General features: G+C 40.2%; 1 protein-coding gene across 2 annotated transcripts in view; it reads left to right on the plus strand.

The window, feature by feature from the left end:
- Nucleotides 1-613: 613 nt before the first annotated feature.
- hipk3b (homeodomain interacting protein kinase 3b) overlaps nucleotides 614-25765 on the plus strand; it is a 30105-nt gene continuing 4953 nt past the window's right edge. The window contains exons 1-15 of one of the 2 annotated variants that reach the window (XM_028401111.1): nucleotides 614-960; nucleotides 6688-8002; nucleotides 16120-16243; nucleotides 19334-19453; nucleotides 19893-20066; nucleotides 20380-20564; nucleotides 20654-20813; nucleotides 22086-22209; nucleotides 22299-22420; nucleotides 22656-22780; nucleotides 23086-23253; nucleotides 23342-23677; nucleotides 23772-23918; nucleotides 24128-24381; nucleotides 25569-25711. In XM_028401111.1, the coding sequence (XP_028256912.1) occupies nucleotides 888-960; nucleotides 6688-8002; nucleotides 16120-16243; nucleotides 19334-19453; nucleotides 19893-20066; nucleotides 20380-20564; nucleotides 20654-20813; nucleotides 22086-22209; nucleotides 22299-22420; nucleotides 22656-22780; nucleotides 23086-23253; nucleotides 23342-23677; nucleotides 23772-23918; nucleotides 24128-24381; nucleotides 25569-25711 (3570 nt within the window). In that variant the 5' untranslated portion in view covers nucleotides 614-887. The remainder of the gene's footprint in view (nucleotides 961-6687; nucleotides 8003-16119; nucleotides 16244-19333; nucleotides 19454-19892; nucleotides 20067-20379; nucleotides 20565-20653; nucleotides 20814-22085; nucleotides 22210-22298; nucleotides 22421-22655; nucleotides 22781-23085; nucleotides 23254-23341; nucleotides 23678-23771; nucleotides 23919-24127; nucleotides 24382-25568; nucleotides 25712-25765) is intronic. The other variant, XM_028401112.1, reaches the window with a different exon arrangement.

Consider the following 25765-nt stretch of genomic DNA (forward strand, 5'->3'; position numbering starts at 1 on the left):
TATGGGCGGCTTTATTGTCAGCTGGGTGCCTGTCCTGTCTGTTTGTCTGAGCAATACTCTTCAGTTTTCAACCCCACCCCTCTGCTGCAAATACCGATAAGAATGAAACAGTGAAGAATATTGGTTGGAGTACATTAAAACCTTTTATACACCACTGAGTAATATCACTTGAAAATGTTGAAAATCTTTATACGACTTCTAAGAACATATTATGCATTTTTACTTATCACTGTAGCATCAGGTATCTTTTCTCTTACCTTATTTCCTTTTTTCTCTCTGGAAGTTATAGGAAAGTAAATTGCAAATGTTAAATGAAAAGCTATAACTTAAATGTGTCAGTTTCATTTTAATAGACATAATTTAACACTAAATTCTTCAGGCAAACATAAAATGTCTACAATGTGTGTCTTCTCACCGATTGTAAATGCAGACATTAGTCATTTATTAATTATCTAACTTCTCTATTTTGCCAATCGTGTAACATATGTCAGAAAAACTACGCCAACACACACACACGCACAATCTTTTGTGAATGCACCATAGCTGCTCTTCGATTAACTGCTTAGGTCTGACCAATGCCGTCAGTTCACAAACATTTGCTTCCACAGTTGCTAGAGAAAAGGGACATGTTAGAGGCTGGCTGGGCCGCGGAGCTGCACGTCTAGACAGGGTACGGACACCCTTTCAGAGATGGGCAATATTGCCCGAAGAGGACAGAGACGGATTTGAACAGTGTAGCTACAACCTGGGCTCGGTGTAGTGTTTCTGGTCGTTTGTATGTAAGAGTTATTTAATGTTTAAAATGTGGGAGATGGTGGCGTTACCGAGAGCGAGCTCTCTCTTCCTGTCGTCTCGGACAAGATGGCAGCAATGCAGGCAAACTGTGCATGGTATGGATTTATAAGTCCATAACATGTTCAGAGAAGCCCTGGATTATATTTATAGTGACTCTATGTGAAGGTGAGTGGTCGACTGAATACAGAAATATCTGATATTTGTTTTGCCCAACATCTGTAATGAATGTGACGTAATACCAAGTCTCAACTCAGCTACAAACTTAGCTAGCGAGCTTTTGACTGTATAAGGTTTCACCCGTTTCAGCATAAGCTTCATTTCAAACACGATTAGCTCACTCAGCACTTTGGCTGCCAATTATTAATTCACTAAAGATGAATAATTTGTTACTGTCCCGTCAAAGCGGCGGAACTAATGACGTTGTTGGTAATTATTAACCCGGGTGCATCGATCAGAGGAATTAGTTTTTTTTTGTTAAGGAGCTATATTGATTTCTTTCAGCCCTTAATTGATAATATGGGCCGAGTGACTTACCTGGTGAGTGCTGTGTTACTATATGCTTTTACGTGGTTTCTGTGATTCGGTTAACTGATACAGTCAGTGCCCGATGATGCAGTGAATTTGTACCTTTTAGTTGTTTTCCCCCATAAAATATATACTATTTTTTTACTTTATGTACTATTCGCATAATTCTAGTGCACAATTTAATAGGGACTTCTTTTTACATGTTTATGTTTAGGATTTAAAAATCGTGCTACATAATTGTAAGCAAGATTGTTTGTGCTTCCAGCTGTTTATGCTGGAGGATCGTGAAGTACTTGGTCCCCTCAATATGAAACTTAAGAGACATTTTCTGTTTGCCTGGAAAAGTTGTACAAGTGGTCCCAAGGAGGGATCTGCTATAATACATTACGTTCCTGTCTTGTTCTTGCGATAAGTTTTACAACCTAAATGACAAAAATATTCACGATGGTGGAGCACCGTGATGCCTGATAATGATACTAAGGAGTAAAGTAGCAGTTTTGTCAGCAATGTTTTACCCACATTGTGGTTGTTGTAGTGGTGGTAGTGTTTTTAATGCAGAGCTGTAGTAGTTGCTTCAGCATTTCATTGCGGCCGATTTTAAGACCGATTTTAAGACTTTCTTAATGATGTCATCATGACGTATGTATGGACGTAGGGCATGAGAACGCAACACAATGAATGAGCATTTATGAGACCACCATGACAGGAAGATGTTGTGTTGTAACTTAAATCACAAAAGTGATCGGTAGAAAAAGCCTTTTATTCCAAAATGTAAACATCCATTTTATGACCTATCGTATAATTACATGTTTGGCCAGTCTGGGATTTTACTTTAGCTAGATGTTTTTGTCCAGAAATTGGTGAGAAAAAACAATCGGTATTCCCTGGTTGTAACTGTTTGTGTAGTGTTGAGATCAATGACTGATCAATAGAAATGCTGTTTGTGTGTTTCAGTGTAAGAAGTTAGGTGTCAGCGTGATGTCATACACATAGGTTGGGGATCAAACGTTTGTGGCTATTTACAGAGACTCCTTTTCCCTGTATATCCCTGTGGCTCAGTAATTTACTTGTCAATGTGTGTATTTGTCAACATGCTTAAAGTAACCTACATATATCCAGATTCCAGGCATCTCTGAGTTTGAGTTATTTTGAGAGGCATAAGGCTTTTTTTCTCTGTGGCATGTCATTTTATTTTTTAAACTTTTATATTTACACAATCAGAGTTTTCTGTTGGACTTACACTGAAACCAAAAATGAGCAGTGCTGAGGCCTTCCTATTTAAAATTTTAAGAAAGTTTCTCGTAGATTCAGTACACGTACAAGTGTTCACTTGTGTTTTTGGGGCATACAGGTCAGAATCTTATTGACAGTATGAGGCTTTTGTGCACCTAGACTGTATGAGTCAAGGCAAACTAATAACAACTGAAGAACCCACACACATCTTATGTATTTCCAATTTACTTTCTTTCAGGATAAATACAATAAATTGCTTGTGAAAAGGAGCTAGTCTAACAAGGAGAAAACGGCTAGATGATAGTCATAAGTTCACAGTTGAAATACCATGAGGTCACATGCTTTAAGAAATAGAAGGCCTTTTTATCTAATGAGCATAGATCAAGTGCATGAGACACAGGCAAAGCAACACAGTGTGTAGTGAGGTTGCGGGCCTGTGATCTAAGACCTCAACCTCTGCTTAAGGGATAGCAACTGCAGAAAGTGTAGTGTGACCAAAGCAGATGTTTTATTTTGACTATCACGCTTCGCATTTCACACATCATTGTTAAACATTGTTGTATTGTATGTTTCAAGTTTACAATCTAATGGAAATATCAATGTAATATCTATATTGTTGGTGCCTTTTCCTTAGATTGTCCTTTCTTTAAAGAGGTAGAAATAGAGCAAAAAATATTTCTGTACTATTTTTCGACCACACAACACGGTGTGACTGTCATGCAGCATGCTGTCCCACCTATCACCATTACTACTTGAGGCACTTCTGTTTTGTCAGTACCATTTGTTCATAGTGGACAGGTGTCTAGTGTTTATTTTCTTTTCAGTTTAATTTCAAGTAGACTAGGATCACAAGTTCAACTGTGAGCAATTACTTAGCAGCTCAGGCGCGCTGGAAAGGTTCTGCCTCTGCTTTGAAGAATGTAATGTAATGCCACAGGAGGAGCCTCTTGGCTGTCCAGGGGAGTATCTGGCTTCACATGGTAATAATAGCAACAGCTGCCATTTTTTTTGTTTCTTTTGCTACAACAAATGCTGTCTACTTCACATTCACATTCAAACAATGTTCTGCACATTTAGGGATTGAGTTGCATTTTTTCTTTGTTCAAACAACTTGACTTGCACATTGTTAACTGAGCAGTTTGTGGGAGGAGATCTATCATTAACCATCTAGGGATTTTTGCTCATGATTTCCATTTGTGAATTTCCTAAACATTTAATCTTTTCAATCATAAACCAGCAGCAGTCCTTAGTGATACAAAAGTTCTCAGATCTTGACAAGAACTATAATATATTGTTAAGATGAGTGACAGAATATGGCAAGTTGGCTTGGTTGTATCCCATAGCATGTACCTTTAACCTTTTGTTTGCTGCCCTTGTCCTGAAGCTCTGTGTACGAGTCACAAGCTGTAATTGGGCCTTAAAATTTAGGCCTGATAGAATTTGGCCCGGCCCAAACCCGGCAATTTTGATTGACTGCGTTTTAAAAGCCCAAACCCGTTTACAGAGGCAAAGAAATAAAAAAAAGAAAAGTCCCCTGTAACATCGTAATAATAATAATTGAAAATCATCACAACCGCTCAATTACTGTGCAAGCCCTAGCCTGACCCTAGCCCGTGTAAAATGATCGAAGTTAAGCCCAAACCCAACCCGTCAGGTCCCATCGGGTTCAGGCAAAGATCTTCAGCTCTAATATACAGTATCTTGGAAAAATAGCATGTGGGTCGAATGTCACATTTTATTACTCAACTTGTAAAGTTGGTGTAATGCCTTTGTACAGTGTGTACAAAGAGATTCAGATTTCTTTTCCCTATTGTCATCTACAAGAGAGCGATGCTAATTGTTAGCATGCTTTAGATGTGGTGGACAAAGAAATAACTGATGTGGTGAAATCACAGATCAGGAAGCCAGTCATCAACAGTGAACCATGCATAATTTGCATTGGGCTCTTCTATGGGCTGAAGTTATGTAATTATAATGGTTTGTGGGTATGCATGCAAACAGCCTGGTGTATGATGTATATCATACTGTCTGCACTCAGTAGGGGGTATACAGTTTGTATCAGATCTCTTTGTCCTTCTTGAGGCTGAGATAGTTCTTTATTTACTTTGATGTATATATGAACTGGTTTTCGTGTGGAATTTAGGGCTCACACAACTTTCTTATAGTATTGCTGGATAGAAAGTATAAATACCTACAGTGCGTAGAAGTTGTTTTAAAAGACAACTTTAAAACCAGGAAAGACAAAGACGGGCAAGCAAAAGTGTTTTGAAATCCATGTGTCCATGGGGAAATATGCAAACTTAACACAGAATAACCTCAGCCAGCTGCCGTAACAAGACAATTAAAAATTCAAAAGTGTAATGTGTTACTTTTGAGCTTTTTGAAGTATAAACTGAAAATGGATTGGATGCCCAGGACACACACATCTGTGTTTTTGACTCTTATCATTGCCTTTTGAGCTTTGCCTGAGATAATTAGATAAAGTGTTTCTAACAGAGAAGATGGTAAACAGTGCCGCTAAACAGTAACACTAGGTGTGATTGTGCCAGGAGCTGTCAAGAGAATAGGTTGACCTTATCATGCTGCTCAGAATAGAGTCAAAGGGATGGCTCACAGTGCTTCTGTTATCACAACAAAAGCGGGCTTTCCATCAGGGATATTTATTTTAGGGGACTCAGACCTAACAACTCAGACCTCACTTACGTGTCTGTCATTTTGAATAAGTTTGATAAATAAGCATTTAGAACATACAGAATATTGACTGAGACTTTTCAAAATTTTTATTTTTGGTACTAGTTTTATGTTTCCCTTAGGTAATTGGACATGTGGCCCTGAATCACGTTTTACTAATACAACAAATACAAACACTAATCATCTAACCAGATAAAGATCTCTCACTTTGCAGGTGTGTTTCCTCAATGTTGCTGTAACAATTGGTCGCAGGAATAATGGTAGCTACTGTAAACAGGTTCATTTAGTCTTGCCTGGGGAATACAGTCGGAGTAATATTCATTTTCATGGCATTTACAGGGTATTGTTATTGCCCTTTGTAGCCAAATTGCTTTGGATAGATGAACAGATGTATGTAACAGATGGATTTGTGACAATAAAGAGAGGCAGAAAGTCAGACAAGTCTGTGGAACCATCATGAATCTGCAGCTTGGCAGCAACTGCTAAGCTGTTTAACATACACAGGACTCCATTATGTGACACAATTTATAAATGTATAAACAAATACTTAAAAAAATTCAAACCCTATACACCATATCTTTCTTTTAGTTTGTCTAGCATCTTCTTTCCATCTCTATTGGTTGCCTAGAGACCTGCAGTAGGATACATGGAAATGGCAGGAAAAGGTCAGGCAAACCTTTGAGAAGTTACTCATCTGCTGTGTGGAGGTGTTGGTAGGATTGCAGTAGATGGCTCAGAATGGTGAAGGTGCGCACATGTACATACACAGCAAGATGCTCTCTTTCTGTGACCCTTTAACAGAAGAGTTCGTAGTGACAAATGGATATTGGTTGAGCACTCTACTAGTTGCGACAATATCAACCTGGAATAATTCAAACCTGAGAGGTAGTGTCCGTCAGCATCAACAGCCCGTGGCATGTATGTTGATGCTGCTTTGGTCAGTTTTGTTCTGTTTTCCACTTGTGTGTGTGTGTGTGTGTGTATTGCTTTTCACTATGGTTGATATTATAGATATTGTTCAAATATATGTGGTAAGGATATCAATGCAAAGCACTGATGAGCCCACTCTCGTAATAGTGCTTTACAGTGGCATCACTTCTTGCTCAAACCAAGAATTTCTAGGTGGAAAGAATGCATATGGTCTGGACAATCTCCTGCTGTGTGCTACTTTTGTAAACGGGCAACTCTGGACAATATCCGGATCTGATTCTCTGGACTTTGGAAATTTGTTCTAGTAACTTATCCTCAACATTGAGACAGGATACAAGGTTAATGTGTTCTGGGACTTTGTTATCCAGACCTGATGATATATAAGCACATATATTTTGCATTGCGCAGTATGTGCAAAGCAAAGTGTTAGAAGTGCTTTTTTATCCCCACAGTTCTTGTAACATAGCAATGTGCTGTCTTCTGAATTAACAATGCTTTCTTCTTTCTCTGCAGGTATGGCCTCACAAGTCTTGATCTACCCACCACACATTTATCAAACCCAGACAAGTGCCTTTAGCAGTGTGAAGAAACTCAAAGTTGAGCCCAGCAGCTGTGTGTACCATGAGAGGATACACCCGCGGACTTATCTGAACAGCAGAACCCTTGGTATTGTGCACCCAACAAAACAAGCCCACTCGTTTGGGAACCGAGACGTGGCAGTGGGCCTGAAAGTGCGTGGACAAGAGTACCCAGTGCAGACAGTGGTGGTGCGTGGCGTACAGAGACAACAGCCTAGCAAAAGAGGAGAAGGAGGACCAGGCCCATTTGTGGCCCAACAGCAACAGAAGGCAGTGGCTGTCCACTCGCAGGGCAAGGAGCAGCAGCAGCAGCAGACAGACATAGCAAGTGGGAGCAGCAGTGGAGCAACAGGGGCAGGAGGAGGGGGAAGGGGAGAGGGCTGCAGTGGAGGAGGTGAGGGAGGTGGAGACAAAGAGGGTGACAGAGAAGAGAACTGTGGAGGTTTTAACTCAGCTGACAGCTCTCAGCGATGTGGGCTGAAACGCAAAAGTGAGGAGCTGGATAATCGAGGGAGCACCATGCAGATTGTTGAGGAACTGTCAATGTTGCCTGCCATGTTGCAAACAACAAATGTGGGGAATGCAGCTGTGACAGCGCCTGCGGCTGTTGGGGCTGGAGGGGGCCCATCCAAACAGGGTGGAGGCCATGGGGGGGGTGTAGGTGCAGCAGGAGGGACAGGAGGAGGGGATGGGGACTATCAGGTAGTGCAGCATGAAGTCCTGTGTTCCATGAAGAATACTTATGAAGTGCTGGATTTCTTGGGACGTGGCACATTTGGCCAAGTAGTAAAGTGCTGGAAGAGGGGAACGGGTGAGGTAGTGGCTGTTAAGATCCTGAAGAACCACCCTTCATATGCACGGCAGGGTCAGATTGAAGTTGGTATCCTTGCTCGTCTGAGTGGGGAGAATGCAGATGAGCACAACTTGGTGCGGGCCTTTGAATGCTTCCAGCACCGCAGCCACACCTGCTTGGTCTTTGAGATGCTTGAGCAGAACTTGTATGATTTCCTGAAACAGAATAAGTTTAGCCCGCTGCCGTTGAAAGTGATCAGACCTGTGCTACAGCAAGTAGCGACAGCTCTGAAAAAGCTAAAGAGCATGGGTCTGATTCATGCAGACCTCAAGCCAGAGAACATAATGCTGGTGGACCCAGTGAGACAACCCTACAGAGTGAAGGTGATAGACTTTGGCTCAGCCAGCCACGTGTCCAAAGCAGTGTGTTCTACATACCTCCAGTCTCGGTACTACAGGTGAGTACAAAAAAGGATTTGTTTGTAGCATTTTTAACAATGATGGCTTTCATTCAGATATCAGTTTCTGCTCGGGTCCAGACCACCAGGGTTAATATCCTTCCTCTAAGAAAACAAAACTGCCAAACTGCACAACATCATGCATATTTAGTAGCCACATAGCACTGACAAAAAAACGTGGGCCTGCAGTACAGGGTAGCTGCTCTAGTATATGTTGCTGAAAATGATAAGTGTTTTCCAGACATTGACTTCATTGTATTGTTTGTACAAGTGTGTCAAAGCTGAAAAGATTTATAAATTATGTCATAGTTGGATTTGTTTTTAAAGTTAACAGTATCACACAGATTGAGTCAAGAACAGTAATGGCAAATGAGAATGTTAGACATAATTATGTTTTAAAGGCTTTGAATGGCATAGCAATGGATTTACTGCTTATAATTTGTGCTATAATGATGTGTGTAATGATGTGTTGGGCATGTGGACATGCAGTAGAAAAGCAAATTAGCTGTGGGAATATGTGTGCTTTACTTAATGATTAAAAAAAAAGTGTACATATCAACTGTTATTTAAGAGCTAGTAGTGATCCAGTTCACTCTTTGGTTTGTACCTTTCCTTAGTTTGCATAGAGACTTTGTGATGATAAGAGCTATATAGTTAAGCCACCTTGTACTAGCACACTCAAATGTTAATCATTTACGTTAAGTTGTTTTAGCGTAGTAAATGTAGTGTGATATAACTGTGTTACCATGATGCTGTTACATACACAGGATCCAAAGACCTTTGCTGTGGCAATGCTTTAAAATATGCTACAGCAAGACAAAAGACAACAGTCCTAGTACTGTTACTGTTTCAGTCTTCCATCTTACATAATAGATACTTTTTATTTAGCACACAAAGCTTGTTCACCTTGGCACCCCATTCCATCATACTTAAAATGAACTTTGCCCACACTACATGTTTAACTATAAGACAGTGACGGCTCGTTTATGTAATGCACACAATGAAATGGTAATGAATTAAGCTGCAAGCTTTGTTTCTAATGACTGCAAAGGGATTATAATAACAATATAAATGGCGAACAAAACAGTGATGGAACAGAAGCTGGCAGCATTTGTTATATGAGGAAAGCATGCCAACAGATCATTCTCTCTGACCACTGGGATGTCATCACTGCATTGGCTTGATAAGGCAGATAAGTTGATACTGACTTCCTACTGTGTCCCCAGTACCTGCATCATAAATGAAGTCCTCACAGGAGGTGAGCAGAAAAAATGCTTCAAACTTTCTGTGCCTGTGAAGACTATACAGTATATATCTATCAGACCCATCTGGTGTTGGTTATGACAGCAGATTCAATTTTCATAAGATTTGAATAATTTTCAGTACAAACGCAAATTTTTGATTTTGCCAGTCTCTATTTGCCTTTACTGTAGGCTTTCATGATAAAGGAAAAGATGGTTGCTGTTTTGACTTGGCCATAGTTTTATGGTAACAGTGGAAGAATACTTCCCAATTATACTTAATCATTACATCTCCTTTCCATTCCACACACGTTCATCAAACATTTGTGAATGCTGTTATGTTGTAAATACACTTTTATTTCAGGAAGCAGCTGAAAATAGAACTGTCACACTGCTGTACTTTTGTGGAGGAGGAACTGAACATTGCAGCTGCTGTTCTGTTTGTCAGCTCTGTTAGCCTAGAGCTTTAGTGACCAGCAGTTTCTCACAAGTCTGTGTGGTGTTGTATTTTGATACAACATACATCAATGCCATTGCTGACTTGGGAGTACAGAATGACAATAATGGCCTGTCTGGGTATATGTCATTTGAGCCAGAAATAATTTTAATGGTGCTAGACAAACAGGCTGTGTAAAATGGAAAAAAAAATGTTTACATTCCATTTTATGTAATAAGTACAGTATAGTGCAAACATTTTGCTGCATTAATTCTGAAGTGGAACTTTGGCTAGAATAAAATGGCTGACATAGATAGATCAAATGAAATTGAACACATACACATGAACTCTGTACAGTCTCAGCACTTTGTCTGGTCCTTAGCAAGTGTAATGCAGATTGAGATCGGGTGATGATTCCCTGATATATTTTTGGTTTTTCAAGCCACGTTATCTTTATTTTCTTTTATTCATCATGACACATTTCACTATAAATGACATCATATATATTGACGTAGACTGACTCACATGTTCAGACTTGGTTTTGATAATGACAAAATGCTAATTGAATGGAAAAACTAATCTGTAAAAATATTGTCCCTCTGTTTGTACCCTCTCAGAGATAGGAGTATGCAAAGCATACTGTGAAGGAACAGCGTTGCTGAGGTTGTGAGTGGAGGGTTTCCTAAAATAGCTCATGGGACGCTGGCCAGTGTGCTTTGACTTCTATAGATGGTGAAACACATAGGCAGCCAGAATGAAATAAGGGCAGCTTGAAATACTAGAGAACTCTGACTTGCTCATTCAAGGTCAACCAACTTAACAACTCAGCTGTTTTGTTTTTCATATGTCAATTTGCATTTGTGTGTTGGGTTTTCTACTCGGCACTAAATATTGGTTGGTGGACGCCTCAAATCTATCACCCTGTCTAACCAATACGTTTGACAGACACACCAGCCGCTTCCACAATTTATAAGCATTTGGACAGTGGCCACTTGTAATTTGCTACTATAGTTTGCAGAGTCAGCTTACCTTTAACTCATAGCTCAGATGCAAGTTACACCTTCCTCTTTACCAACTGTTTACACTGTCAATTAGCAACTTATCAAACTGTATTTTTATTTACTGTTATTACTAACATCTTTTTCACCTTGCTGATAACCAGGCATGCCAAGAATCAAATGCCAGAAAATATTGGCTTTAGATTTTAATTTTCTTTTCAGCTTCGTAACAAAAACACTTTTTTAATTTTAAAAGTAATGCTGTTCTACTTTAGGTTTGATTGCATTGATTGTCTATGAAAGCATAAGATTTAAGGTATTTTCCTACCAACACTTGTAATATGTGGACTGAGATTACTATGTGGACTATTCCCTGAAAACTTGGTCTGTGAAGTAGTTTCTCCCTTACAGTCTTAGAAACATGTTTGTGTTTGTGGGATCTTGTTGGAACATACTCTTTTATAAGCTGTCATTATCCAGGCTGGTGGGTAATGAATGATTCCAGGTATGTTTGAGGCTGGAGTAGTTTGCAGTGGCATGAAATCTGTCACTTAGCAAGCACCTCCGTTATTTTAATGACATGATAGGATTCTCATGATAGTGCTTTTGTAGCATCTTGTTTTACATTGCTATTTTTTTAAAGTGTCTGTTTATGTGGCATGAGAAATATTACACAGTCTTCACTTATATTGATTTGTGCTCGCACACTCCTTGCAATCTCATCAGTCCAAGTCTTTGGCATGCTGGCTAGTATCATGAGGACTCCCTATACTGATGCATTTTTCCACAAACACATTATTCTGATAGTAACACTCAAATGGGTTTTTTACAACATTATATTGTTTCTCATTTGAGTAGCTAAAGCTGCATTTAGAGCTTTTAGTGGTTGTCCTTCAGGTGTGAGGTCTGTGGTTTGATCCCTGGCTGAATGATGACATGTCCTTGGAAAAGACACTTAACTCCTAGGTTGCTCTTAGTGGTTGCACTATTGTTGTGTGAATGTGTGTGTAAAAGGGTTAATGTATAGCAGTGTAAAGTACTTTGACTCTGTAGAAAAGCACTATTTATGTAGAGTATTTTCAATTTTATAAATACAGTAGTACTGCAGTTGGAGATTGCAAGAACACAGTGTGCAGTGTTGGGACAGCTTGTCTTTTCAGCTGGTTGAGTTAGTAATATAATCGTCCACACGTAATAGAGAAAATAAACGGGCATCAAATCCAAGACCTCTATGTGTGGTATCAGAAAATAATGGCTTTGGGGTGAAATAGTCAAGGAGGACTTTTACCTTGAAACACTATCTTTCATGACTAAGGCCATTCAGCTGACAACTGTAACTATATTGCTCTCAAGGAGCACCACTTACTATTTATTTGCCCATTCAAAGAAATGTGTGTCATTTACAATGCAAGCAATTTAACAACACTTAGAAGAAACACAGTCTGTCTGACTTGGAAATAAAACTTTCCTAAATGCTAGCTCTGTGTCAGCACGTTGTATGGTTTACATCTGTAAAACATTTGTTTCTTAAATCTAAGGTCTGGGCAGATCAGAGTGCAAATGCTCCCTCCACCCTTTGTTACCCTGCCTCTATGTTCCACTGAATAATGCAGGATGCTTGTGAGAGTGTGTGGAATTACAGTTCCTGGAAGAGCTGTGCACCAATGCTTCATTCTTCCACCATTTAGTAACCATGTTCTCTGTATATCTTTGTGGCAGAACTGCAGTGTACCCCAAATGAGTTTCTCCATCTGAACAACTTTGCTAAAAGGCCTTTGTAGGCATGTGTGACCCCTTCTTAATGTGTGGATACCTTTGTTTGCTGTTCTTTGTTTGAGCTACATACATGCCTTTACACTCGTTTCCTCCCTTTGAGGGCAGAGCAGGACAGATCAGAGGACTATTTCTGGAGTGTGAGATAAAGGCCATGAATAAGAAATAGAGATTGAGTTTAATTTTTCTTCTCTGCCATGGCAGTGTTGCAAAAAATAAGACCTATGTGAGCAGGTTTTCGATCTGTAAGTAAGCTGGAAATAACCCAAAGTGTGCCTTAATTCTCTTAAGGCACTCGTTCAAAAGAGGACCATACTAAAGGCATTCTACAGTACAGAGATATGGGATTATTTAGAGGAAATTTCCCAGCTTGGGATGAATAAAGTATTTCTATTCTATTCTATAGGAAAGGCGGTACAGTAGAAGACATTGTCATAAAAGCCTGATGTTTCAAACCAAGTGTAGGTAGTGTGGAATTATAATAGCTTTTTATATTTATAAATAAATAAAAATGATGGAATGGGTTTAGGACAAACATCTAAAAATGTGTACATGTCCTGATGAGAGGGGTTGATTTATTTGAGTAGTTCTTTTGAGCCTTATGCTGTATCTGTGTTGGTTCTACAAGCATAATATTCCCTAATGTTCGAGGTGTAGAGTAGCTGGGCAAGAAATGTTTTGGTTGAAGCCTATTCATAAGGAAGTTGTAATTATAGTGGGCTTGTTTGGGCTTCTCTTTGTGAATGCTGTTGAATATAATATCTGCAGTGTGTGCAGGTTTGGCAGAATTGTGTGGCTGAGCTGGCCCAGCCTGATGTGTTCAGCATTGTGCATTAGGGTTGATGGTTTCCAGTAAAGACAACCCAGCCGCTAGTACAAAGTTCGTTATTCAGCCAGGCTTTGTTACGTCATGGCTTGAAATGTTACTTGTCTATTAATGCATCTGTTAAAATAAAACCATGTTCAAAAACCTTTATTTATTTTTATCGTTAATAAATGTTTTCAACCTGATCATCTGTAAAGGTTTTTGCTGTACAGTGACAAAACAGCTGAAATGTTTGAAGTGAGCCGTGAACTCAATGTTTTGAAAAAAGAAGATATGACAATGCTGCCAGTAGACAACGTGCTTTGAAGATGTGTCTTTTTCCACTCTGCTGCTTCTGAAGGTGTGTTTCACAGATACCACATGAAGCTCTATGGAAACCTTTGAGGCTGCGAGGAGAAAGTGATATTGCAGACAACTCATGCCTTTCTCATAGTCATTTTTAAACCAGCACAGCAGCATCTGCCAACAGACCTAATTCCATCCCTTTGTCTTAGAACTGTGAAGGCATGCTTTTGCTTGCTGCAACTCTCTAAATCATTAGGAGCAGATTACTTTATTAATGCACTTTAAAAGTATAATGATGTTACTTTGACCTAATACTGTTGGTATTAGTTGGTCCAGATAAATCATTGCCTGGTTAGTTGTAGCTATGATGTTTCCATTCTCTTTAATTGATGCTTTGGTTGTCAATTGTCATTGCAAGGTTGTAAAAAAAACAGGCACAAATTCACTCATTATATGTTCCTATTTCTCAATTCCTTTTGTGCTACAGTAGGTTGGAGCATATTACACTCTTGACAAAAGGCAGTACACTAATTCATCAGGCTCCCTTTTGTTATACCTGGTTCTTGCATGTGGCAGTGAGCAGTCACGAGGCTTCAGCTCCTCTAGCACTTACTGGCCCCTCAGCTTCTACGTCATATCCTCAGAATGGAAAACAGATTTGGTTTCATAGGAAGGCACCAAGGCTTGACTTCTGTCGATTAAGATGAAACTGAGCAACTATGGCCACATCCACTTATCACCACACACCAAAGACCTGCTGTTTTCTGTTTTGCTCTCTTTAGTTCAGTTAATTGCACAGCAATTGTGCATACAGGAAGAAAAGCAGATAAAGAAAAATAACTCTTTGCTATCTACTAAAACCACATAAATTGTTGCAGTCCTTGTTCAAAAAAATGACGAATAGCTATGGTGATGTTTCTTGTCTCTCCATTCTATTATCTCAAAATTTAGATTTCTTGAGCCTTTTTCTGGAATGTTTCCCCACTGTGGGATAAATACAGGATTCCGTATAAGATAAGGATATGTTATCTTATGAACTCCAGTTAAAAATGGAGAATCAGATCGGAATGTTGTCCATCTTGTACTGTAAATACCTGCTGTTTGATGTCCAGACTAAAGACTAGTGGATATGTTTGCATTAATGTTTTGCAAAGAGGTCATCTCTAGCTGCTACACCAACCCAGTGATGCCTTGTGTTGTTAGACTTGTAAGCCCCGCAGCATACCTCTCTAATGCCAGCCTTGAATGCAAGAATGTGTTGGTGTATGGCATCTCTTTCCTCTCTCCTCAAGGGAAAATCTTTTTTCTTATAAATAGGACATGCATGTGAGGCTTAAATGGTTTGCATAACTGCCTAGTTGGTTTCTGATGCTATGCTGTCTACAGCACCAGCTGTTGCTTGCATTTGTTTTTACAAGTGATAAATAATTTATCAGGTAGGTTTGCTGTTGCTGTCCATATGTCCCACACAGTTTTGGCTTATATGGCACCAAAGACCTCATATAAGCTTGATACCTTTTTAAATATGTTTAGTGTAACAGCATGGACTTGCCTCCATTAGTATGACAAGCTGCTTTGTGGAACAGCAAACCTGGTATGCCACTTGAGCTGATTGTCTAGACATTGGATCCTCAGGCACTCTGGATTTTTTCAGTCCTCTGCCTGCCTAATGCTGGTAAATAGTCTGTTGAAGGTATGATGAACGGAAGTGAAATGTAACTCTATTACTCGTTTCTTGGTAATGTAATTTTAGGGCTAAGTTATTCTGAGCACTGTTGTCATTTATGCAGGCATGAAGGATATATTTATTGTTGAAAGAGACACATGTGCTAGTTATAATTATAAACAGTAAGGTTTAATTGGCTTCCTATGTAAATTGACACATAAGCATTAAAAACCAGTTCATAGCAATTTTTTTTCTGAAAATCTGCCCACTTCTCAAGTCTCCATTTAGTATGTAAATTCTGTATGTGCCACGAAGAGTATCTACCTTGTCATTTTCTGATTACAATGATCTTGCAGGTCAGTGATTTTAAAGAAAGGCTTCTATCAGACGAAAGTCAAGTGCTTTGTCAATTTTGTAGGCTGTGACCGTCAGCATGTCTTACCTGAATTGGTGCTGACAGACCTGCTTTGATGTGGTATTACAGTGCTATTATGGTGAAGTAACACTGAGCCACCCAGTCGGTGAGGTGACTGTGCTTCTTAATTGCTGCCAGCCTAAAGCAGAAACAACAGCCCGTCAGAGCTCTGATCCCAGCCTGGCTGACCTGCTAACCCACTGGCACAGCCTACTTGGTGACTCTACATGCAACACTGCCTTGCAAGTCACTTGGCACTGCAACACAGTACCACCACGAGATCCCATCTGATTTAATATTATCAAGAATGCCATGAAATTGCTGAAAATGTTTATTTGCACAGCACATCCACTTAGTTTGGGGTAGGAGGGTGGGGTGGGGGTGTTTAAATGTTTCTTACAGCTGATGGACTGATGCATCAGTCTTAAGCAGTGTGATATTTAATGTAATCACAGTTGTGTGTTATCTGCTCCACAGGGCTCCAGAGATTATTTTGGGATTGCCGTTTTGTGAAGCCATAGACATGTGGTCCCTAGGCTGCGTGATAGCTGAACTTTTTCTGGGCTGGCCTCTTTACCCTGGGGCCCTGGAGTTCGACCAGGTAAACAACAATCGTATCAACACTCACATTACCTTACTGTTTGGAGGGGTTTGTGCTTTTCCCTCAGTTCTCAGTTCCTGCTGCTATACTTTTCATGTGGCTCATGTTGCTTCTCTCTCTACTTTCTATGACTCAGTCTTTCCTCTGCAACAAGGCATGTCCACATGGAAGCTGTTTACCTCTTGTTATCCGTTTTAGTTAGCCTTCCCTCATTTAAGTCACTGCCTCTTTTTGTTTATTCTCCTACTATTTGTCTTCTCTCTCATCCTTGTATGCTCCATGCGGATCCCCCCCCCCCCATAAATTGTTACATGCAATTTCCTGTTCTTTCCAAGTGAGGCAACCCACAAAGAAAGAGATTCAAGTTTTGAGATTGCATATAGTTACATTTTTTATTATAGAACTGCCTTCAATTGTTAAAATTGAATATGTGATTCACTATTTGTTCTTCTGCTTAAAATTCCCAGATGTAATGTTGTAAAGAGTCCAGTGAAACTGGTTTAAATGTTTGCTAGACTCACTATTGTCTCAAATGTACTGAAGAAACATTTTTCTTAGCAACTAGGATAGAATGAAAAACAACTTGACAGACTTCTTTTTTTTGTAAAGACTGAGGGCTCAAGTGACTTACTGTAAAAAATGGATTGCAGTGTTTACTGGTGACGTATCTAGCCTCAGCTGGTGTCTGAAGCAGTGAGGAGAAGGGTATATTCTTGTGATTGATGGTATGCCTATTAAAAGCATTTGGATTCCTGCCCCTCCCAATGGATGGCAGTGTCTTCCCAGGACTAGACTGATCTGGGCTTATGTTGAGCGGCTTTCCCCTGCCCCAAGCCCTATCTACTCAAAGCCTTCCAACTGAGCCTCAGTCAGATCCTTTCCTGTTCTATGCAGCACCCTGCGTTTTAACCCTGCTGCATACTGCACTCATACCAAGGTATATTTATGCTCCGGTATCATTTTTCACTCTCTACAGGAATCAGATGGGGAGAGATAACTCAACACCTCCGAAAAAGATTTGACGGCAGCACCACTCTAAATATGATTAATCTGTTTCTATAAGAGCCAGTCTGCATGTCGCAGAGCTGCTTTAGAAATATCTGGGGGAAACCTTCTTAATTTAGTATGGGACTGCTTGGAGTTGACAAGGTGATGAGGGTGGATGGGATGGCTTACACTGAGAGTGTGAGGGGCAATGGAATAAAAAGAGTGATAACATGTGGAGCCTATGGTTTTAGTTTAAAGACATAAATTATGATAAAGTAGTCCTCCTTTGTACTTACTGACCAAAACACTTTTAAGGCGGCTGACATCTGGTCCAAGGTGTCATCTGTGGGTCACAGTTTGAAGACCCTTCTAATCTTTCTGCATAGGGTCTTGTTCCACCCCACACAGCATATTGTATTTATAGCTCTGGCATCTTACCCTCTCCTTACCTCATCTTCAAGTCACCCCATCTTTTAATTCACTCACCAACCAGGTCATCCCTTTGGTGGGAAAAACCTCCAAATTTAATTCTGATGGTTTTTCATTAGTGGCTATGATTATCCCAAATGCTGCCATCTAGATTAAATCTCAGTTCCCTCTATTTTAGCGTTCCCTGTTTGTATCTTCTTTATCCTCCGTCTTACTTTTGAGGCAAGTGGTGCACAGAGTTGCAGAGAGCAAAATATTGGTGACTGCCAGGATAGCAACCTAGAGTATCTTAAAAAAAATAAGAAGATGTTTGCAAGTCAGTGAAAGCAAAACAGATTTGAGTCAGTGAGGGTTAGCAGTGGCAAGGCTGTACAAGGAATTATCCTCTTTGTAAACTGGTACAAATTGTTCCACCAGTGTCCCAGATATGAAATAAATTAGTTGTATAGCAGGCAGGTAGGAGAATGCTGTACATGATTCCAGGTTTATAAATACTGTACTTAGTGAGCAATAGCAGTGAAATGCATCTTTATTAGTGTGCACTGCTGTCTTAACTGTCATACCATAAATGCTGCCTGTGCTTCCTGTCTGGTCTGCAGCAGGCCCAGGCTCGCAAGACAGTTGTTATGTGTTGTCGTAGCTTTGCCCAGAGTTCTCACTGGTCACTGGTCTCTGCAGTCAAGGAAAAATAAGGGTTTTCCCATCACAGGAATTTTCCTACCCACACACAGTCTGTCTGTTTCTGTTTACATGGCATTGGAAGTACAGCACTGCAGTGTATTAAAGACATGAAAGAAGGGAAATTTCATTATGTACTTTCAAAGTACAGTTTCTTAGAATCGAATCGAACTCACACCATGCGTTAACTAAATAAAAACATTTGTCATGTGAAATAGGAGCAAATTGTACCATTATGCTGCTACTAGCATAAATGTAGTAAGAAGATACATGTTTTTCTAGCTTACAGTTATCTAGATTTGTGTAGATTTGTTTGTCAAATGTTACACTTGACTGTGTTTGAGTTATTAATAAAGCCTTTAGCATTCTGTCATTGTGGCCCAGTGTGGCTCTTCAATCCCACTTTGCTCTCTCTTTGCTTTGTAGCCACACTGAATCTCTAATGATTGTTGTTCTTTACACTGGGGTGTGATTGACGTCAGCCAGGCTTCTCACTGCTCTCCTCTCATAAACCTGTGTATGACATTCTTGCACCACAGCATCTGACTGACAAGCATCGTCGCCCAGTAAAAGCATTTGGCATTGAGACCATAGGAACCTTGTTATCCATAGTTTACATGAAGAGACCCTGAGTTCTTTTTAGATCGTCAACACAGCTACACTCTGCAGTGTTCTTATTTGAGTCTAAACATTACTCAGAAATGTGTCATCTTTAAAGTCTCTACAGCTGTTCTCACTATGCACATGTCCACACACACTAACCCTGAGGTATGTGATGGTGTGAAGTCACAGTGAAATGACCTCATAAATGATCATTAGCTTTTAAGAGGAGTGCATAAATTTAACCTGTAAAAAAACACAATTAGAATGATGATACTGTAGATACACAATGTTATTTCAGCTTTTTATAGCACCTTAAACCAATGATGGTATTAAATGTATTTATTTTGCTCATGTTCTCTTGTGTTTGTCCCTCCTTTTCTCTCCTTTGATTAGATTCGCTACATTTCTCAGACGCAAGGATTGCCTGGAGAACATTTACTGAATGCAGGGACAAAGACAGCACGGTTCTTTTGCAAAGTGTCTGACCCAACTTATGCAGCATGGAGACTAAAAGTAAGAAAAAGATCAGGACATTTTACTTGCCTCTCATCTTTATCGTTATTTTGCTACATTTGTAAAGCTGAATATCGTTAGTAAGCTCTTTTTTGTCAACAAATATTTTCTTACTTTCCATGAGCCACAGAATGATTGCAGTTTATAATGGTTTTCTGATAAAATGACTGAAAAAAATTGCACATTTTTTTTGTAGTGTAGAGTCCTTCAATTTTCCAATTTTCCAATAAGTACATTTACCAGCCGAGTCTGTGTATTTTTGTTGCATCATAGTAAATGCCCACCCTGTTCTTGCAATTTGTAATCTGAAGTGATCATTCTGTTTTTCAATTTCTGTATGACATGGCTGAAGGAGCTATGTAATTTACACTGTGACTGTGGCAGCTGCCCCACTAAATTCAGATCTAACACCTAAACTTAATCTATTCTTTTTCTCTAGTCAACAGATGAACATGAAACTGAGACGGGAATGAAATCAAAGGAAGCAAGGAAGTACATCTTCAGCAGTTTGGATGACATAGCGCATGTATGTTCAGCTGGCTGGACCACAATGTACCTAACAGGACTTCAGAAGAAGTTCAACATCAAATGTTCACAGGCTGTAGACTATCAGGTCTTTATTTACCAGAGGAAGTACACCTACAGCTCTTTAAAGAGAATAGAACATGTTTTTGCTGCTATTAAGAATGACTTCCCTTTTAGTTTAATGCTGAAAAATAACACTCAATAACCATAGGTGGAAATTCCCACAGCCACTCACAATGAATATTTAGTTCTGTTCTTTTAGAAAAGATTCTTGTGAATTCTTGACTAATGGTTTATCATTATTAGGAAATGTTTTGCATTAAAATCATTTGGTGCATGTAAATTTTTCTTTTTGTTTAAATGTTTTTTCCAAGTCATTTTAAATCATGCTTGTATTCCAGGTGAACATGATGATGAATCTGGAAGGTAGTGACTTGCTTGCGGAAAAAGCAGACCGCCGGGAGTTTGTGGGCCTGCTGAAGATGATGTTGTTGATTGATGCAGAAGAAAGAATTTCCCCTGCCGAAGCCCTCAGCCACCCCTTTGTAACAATGCAACACCTGCATGACTTTCCCCATAGCAACCAGTGAGTCCACTTTCCCCTAAATGTCCAGACATTTCATTTTCATCTTCCCACCACTAATGTGAACGTTTTGTCACTTCTCTTGTGTTTAGTGTAAAGTCATGTTTCCACATCATGGATGTTTGCTGGACTCGTCCCGGTGCGTATGAGGCTGCAAACAGAAATAAAGGTCCTTTCGTCAGACCTGTAAATACAACCGCTGCTGCCTCAGCCAGCCACCCCTTCAGCAAGATGACTGCTGTTCATGCTCAAGTAAGTTGTTCAAAGTGTGTTTAGAATTTGTGGTGTATGCTACTTGCATCAGTGTTCATTTTACTAACACAGTAATCATAAAATCAGGACATTATTTTTCATGTTTCTAATGTCAAATGTCAGAATATTTGAGTGATGGAGTAATCACAGGTGCCAGAGGTTGTTGACACACAAAATGTCATTCTGTTAATTTGCTTTTGTGACAGTCTTAACACATAGACTTATTTTCTTGCTATTATTGCCCTTCTGTATTGCGACTTGCCCATCTTATTGCGTCCTAGTGCTGCTGTCATGGCAACAAACTCACGTCATGTTTTTTCGAGGTCATGGCAACAGTGCAAATCAGTGTTGTTGCCGAGGAAAGAAGAGGAACTGACCCTTTTGTGGCGTTGGTGCTTTATAATGCTAAGGCTCTCAAAGTGTATTTAAAACCTGATATGCAGAGGATGACCATGAAAAAAATGACCCCTGTTGGGATATTACCTGAGACTCAATGTCACACTGACAACATATATGCTTGTCGGTAGATAAAAAGATAACAGATCAAAATATCTTCATTTTAGAACTGAAACCTGATGACAGAATACCACATTTCTTCTTTCTGCTCCAGTGTTGAAAATGCACAATATTTGTTTGGGAGACTTTCACTGGGAAAATGTTGTGTTGTGGCTTCTTTAGTTTTGTTCATTTGAAAGGCTGCTTTGTGTTTACCATCATGTGTATGGGGGCTGGGCAACTTGCAGGAGCTGTAGCAGAACAATATAGCCCTAGTTCTCGTTATCCAATAAATGTGATTATAGCCAGGCACGAGAGCAGCGTTAGTAGTGAAGCAGAGGCACATGCTTGACTGTTTATCCCACAGGCCTGACTCAAAGAGTAGGTTCAACATTGTTTGAACCTCTTAATTATCTAGCTTAAAAAAATGAAATGTAACTTGGTGAGCCTGAATGAATTGTTCTCACAAAGATGGGTATCAGTCTGCACTTTGCCATTTAATTCAATTTTGAGCATGTTTATATAAAATGTTGTCTAACAATATGCCGTACCCACAGATCCAGATCAAAGCTGGAATCCTTACAGCATAGTGATTTAATTTTTTCAGAGTTGCTGCGTTTTATGGGGCACACTTGACTGATTCCTGTATTCTTTAAAAAAATTCTGCTGTTAACAGAGATGTCTCCATCTACTGGCTCACTGATGCTATTGTAGAATAATATAAGAATATGTCAGAACAGTCCAGTTGTTTATATCTCTGTCTTTTTCCTCTTTTAGGGGTTAGCCCCATCAGCGCCCTCAGTGATGCATCCGGGGATACCACTGCAGACAGGTAGTGGTCAATTTGGATGCAGTGACTCGTTTCAGCAGGCTCTCATTCTGTGTCCACCGACCCTTCAAGGTAAGATGTAAATCTTCCTTTATCATAATTTTTGGTGTTGAGACTAAACATTTTGGAGTCCTTTGGCTTACTATCTATTGTCCCCGCAGGCATCCCCACCACCACAGCCAAACCAGCAGGCTACTCTGTTCGAATGGAAGCTTCTGTGCCTCTGGTCACTCAAGCACCCCCAATCCAGCCCATACAAATTAGACCTGGGGTTATCACACAGGTAAAGGGGTAGTAAGGATAGAAATCGCAGCAGTATCACATAGAGAATTTAGTCTAATGCACTTTTTTAAAAAAAATAAGTATTTTGATAAATATGTTTATTTTTATTTATTCTTTAGAGTTGATTTGAATCGTGAAATACAAGGACTCATGTGCATGTGTGTTAGTGACAATGTTTAAAACAACAATTGATTGGAAACATTCAGGAGCTGCTTGTCTTCTCTACACTCCAACAGGCCTGGTCGAGCCGTGCACAGCAGATCTTGGTACCCACCTGGCAGCAGGTGACATCAGTACCCCCACCACCAACCACTTTGGCATCTGACACTGTGGCAGGCTCGCAGAGATTGGGTGACTGGGGGTAAGATACTTGTCATAATCAGCAAGTAACAGGGCACCATGGCCTTTATATGTCTTCTGTAAATGTTATAAAACTTATCTTAACAGTTCCATTATATGGTACGATTGAATATAAATGAATTACACATTTGTGTCTTAATTGCTTTGATTTATCTCGGGTTGCTGTGAGTTATGAATGGCCGTAATACTCTGATGCAGCATACTTGCTCCCCTGAATGTTAATGATACATGAGTCATACACATCCTTTGCCCAGGACCGTTTTGTCAGTAATGGCGCTAAAGGCTTTTGGCTCATTTTTTTTGCAGGAAAGTGCGTCCCCATGGTAACCATTACAGCTCCATGATTACACACCCTCAGCCATTCTTAACCAACCAAATAACCATGTCCACACACCAGCCAATCAACATAGGCATTGCACATGTGGTGTGGCCACAGCCAGCTGCCAATAAGAGACCTAAGCCTTGTGTGAACAGGTATGGTACAACAAAAAGACATTGACAAAATGCAAAGTGCATTTTACCTAATTACATGTAACATATTTCTTTTCTGTTCTTTTTGAAGGGGCAGCAACATCTCCCAAAACACGAACATGCAAAATTTAGCATGTCAGTCCCCAAAGATGGCCGATACAGCAAAGAATGTGGATGAGGTTGAGGGGGAGGGAGCCAGATGTCCAGAGGAAGGGCACGCTGTTGGAGAGGAGCAAAGAACAGAGCAGGTGGAGGAGGATGATGGGGGGAACTGCTGTAAAGTAGAGCCCGGCTGTGAGGAGGAACTTTCAGTTTCACAGGAGCAACGGCAGGCCATGGTGATCTCTGACCTAGCTAGCCCGACTGTCAGTGTCATCAGTATCAGCAGTGATGAGGAGGAGAATGCACAAAGACACTCACTGGGAGAGTGAGTGTTTTCATCCTTCTCCTTTTTATGTTCTTTTAAACGGTTCTAAAGAAATAACAAAATGTATTGCTTTATTTTATTTGTCTCTATCCAGGTGTAAGGGCAATGCAGATTGTGAGGCATGTCAGAGCACTGTCAGTATGGAGAGAGTCTGTTCTCTCAGCAGTCCAGACAGTACACTTAGCACCAGCTCTTCAGCCTCAGCCCAGTCAAGCACCTCACCCTGCAAACACCCCAATAGGTACAGTTGATGTGCATTCAAGCAATGCTTTTACAGACAAGGTGCACAAGTCTTGTCCTAATTACTCTTTAAAAATGAGTGCACAAGTAAAAGTCTTTTATCATCTTTCTTTCTCTTAGTCAATTCATTAGTCCAAATGTTTACTCTGGTTAGATCATCATGCTAATTACCGTACTTTTACTTACTTTACTTGTGCTTCACACTTGCAGTATGTCTGATGACGAGCAGGAAAGCGGCTGTGACACAGTGGACAGCTCACCAGACTCACACAGCTCTGGACATAGCAACAGTCCCTTCACAGAACAGCGCTACATCGCTGACCGCAACCAAAACTGTGAGCCTCGTGTTGCGTGCGTTGCCCCAGACACTGAGCCCAGCAAGCCAACAGTCCGTACTGTTGTGGTGCCTCCAATGCGGGTGCAAAACAACAATCCTGCTGTCGGTGAAACATCTGGAAATACAGGTAAAACTGGAAATATTAAATAGTGATAACAGAATTATCAGAATGAGTCAGTGTGTTTCATTATGTTTAAGTCAGACTTTGAGATCCACATTAGGTATGAAACGTACAGACCACAGAATGTGACACTGGTCAGTAGAGTATTAGACCCAGGTTACGTGATAGAACACCTTTTCTTCTAATGCTCGGCTTCTGTGTGTCTGAATCCTGCTCTGATGGTGTTGTCCTCTCAGCAAGTGCCCAAGTAGGTCATGCTAGCTCGAACGTCTGGTCACCACTGCTGCTGTCTGCTCCACAGGTCACACGGTCTGGGATTATGCTGTTTTAGTAGGCCACAGAGGTTCTCACAGGTGATTATGGGTTACCTGCCCTGACATATGCTGTGATCTATGGAGTGGATATTTGCTGTCAACACTTCTTACTCTTTCTCCAGACTGACACTGAGAGCTTTCACTGTGTGATCACCCATTCCTTCAAGTTATATGAAGCATGTGTAATTGGCCAAAGCGTTTAATGTCCTGAATAAAATATTTAAAACGATTAGAAAACATTTTTGCCTGTCCAAAATAAATATTTTTTTTCAGGCATTAAACAGAGTTACACATACTTTAAGCTTTATTGTGGCTGTGGTCAGTGGGACACTGGGCGACAGTGTACTTTCAGGAGACACCTTTTTATAGGGCTTTGAAAGTAGAGGGTTCAGCTGTTAATCCTCTGGGAAAATCATACAGGCTCATATTGCCTTTCATGTCACAGGCATCTCCCCTCCCAACCTTCAGACTATTGCAACTCAAGCCCCACATAAAAGGGCACAGCTTCCTATTCTAGTGCTACCAGGTGTATTTATAGCTGGTGGTCTGACCCTGCTAAAGCACTATGAACAAGCTTCTTTACAAACCCTTCCCAGATACCCAAAACATGTCTATTTATATCCATCTAGATCAGATGGCAGATACCTTCATGTTTTAAAGTTTGGAACTGATCAAACACAGATCAACACAAATCACTGATAAGCCTACAAAGCCACCTACCACAAGTGTGGCCATTTCTGTGGTTTTAGCTGGATACAAATCTCTTGCTCAAACTTTTTTGCCTGTTATTTACATTCTTATATTGATAGCCGGTCACCATATTTTCTCTGTTTACAAATGCCATCTTTATTTTGTTTTTGTCCCTCTTTACTTATTCAGTCTTAGAGTCTTCATGCCAGTCCAAAGGGCGAGGCAATCCTGGGCGACAACATCATCATCACTCCACGCCCCTCCTCAACAGGCCACAGAAAATCACCCCTGCATTCCAGCCCACACAACAGCAGCCTATTGGCTTTGGGCAGGTGAGTACATGCGTTTACATACATATGTATTATGAAAACATTGGGTCAGATATT

The sequence above is a fragment of the Parambassis ranga genome, chromosome 3 (assembly GCF_900634625.1).
Source record: "Parambassis ranga chromosome 3, fParRan2.1, whole genome shotgun sequence".
Taxonomy (NCBI): domain Eukaryota; kingdom Metazoa; phylum Chordata; class Actinopteri; family Ambassidae; genus Parambassis; species Parambassis ranga.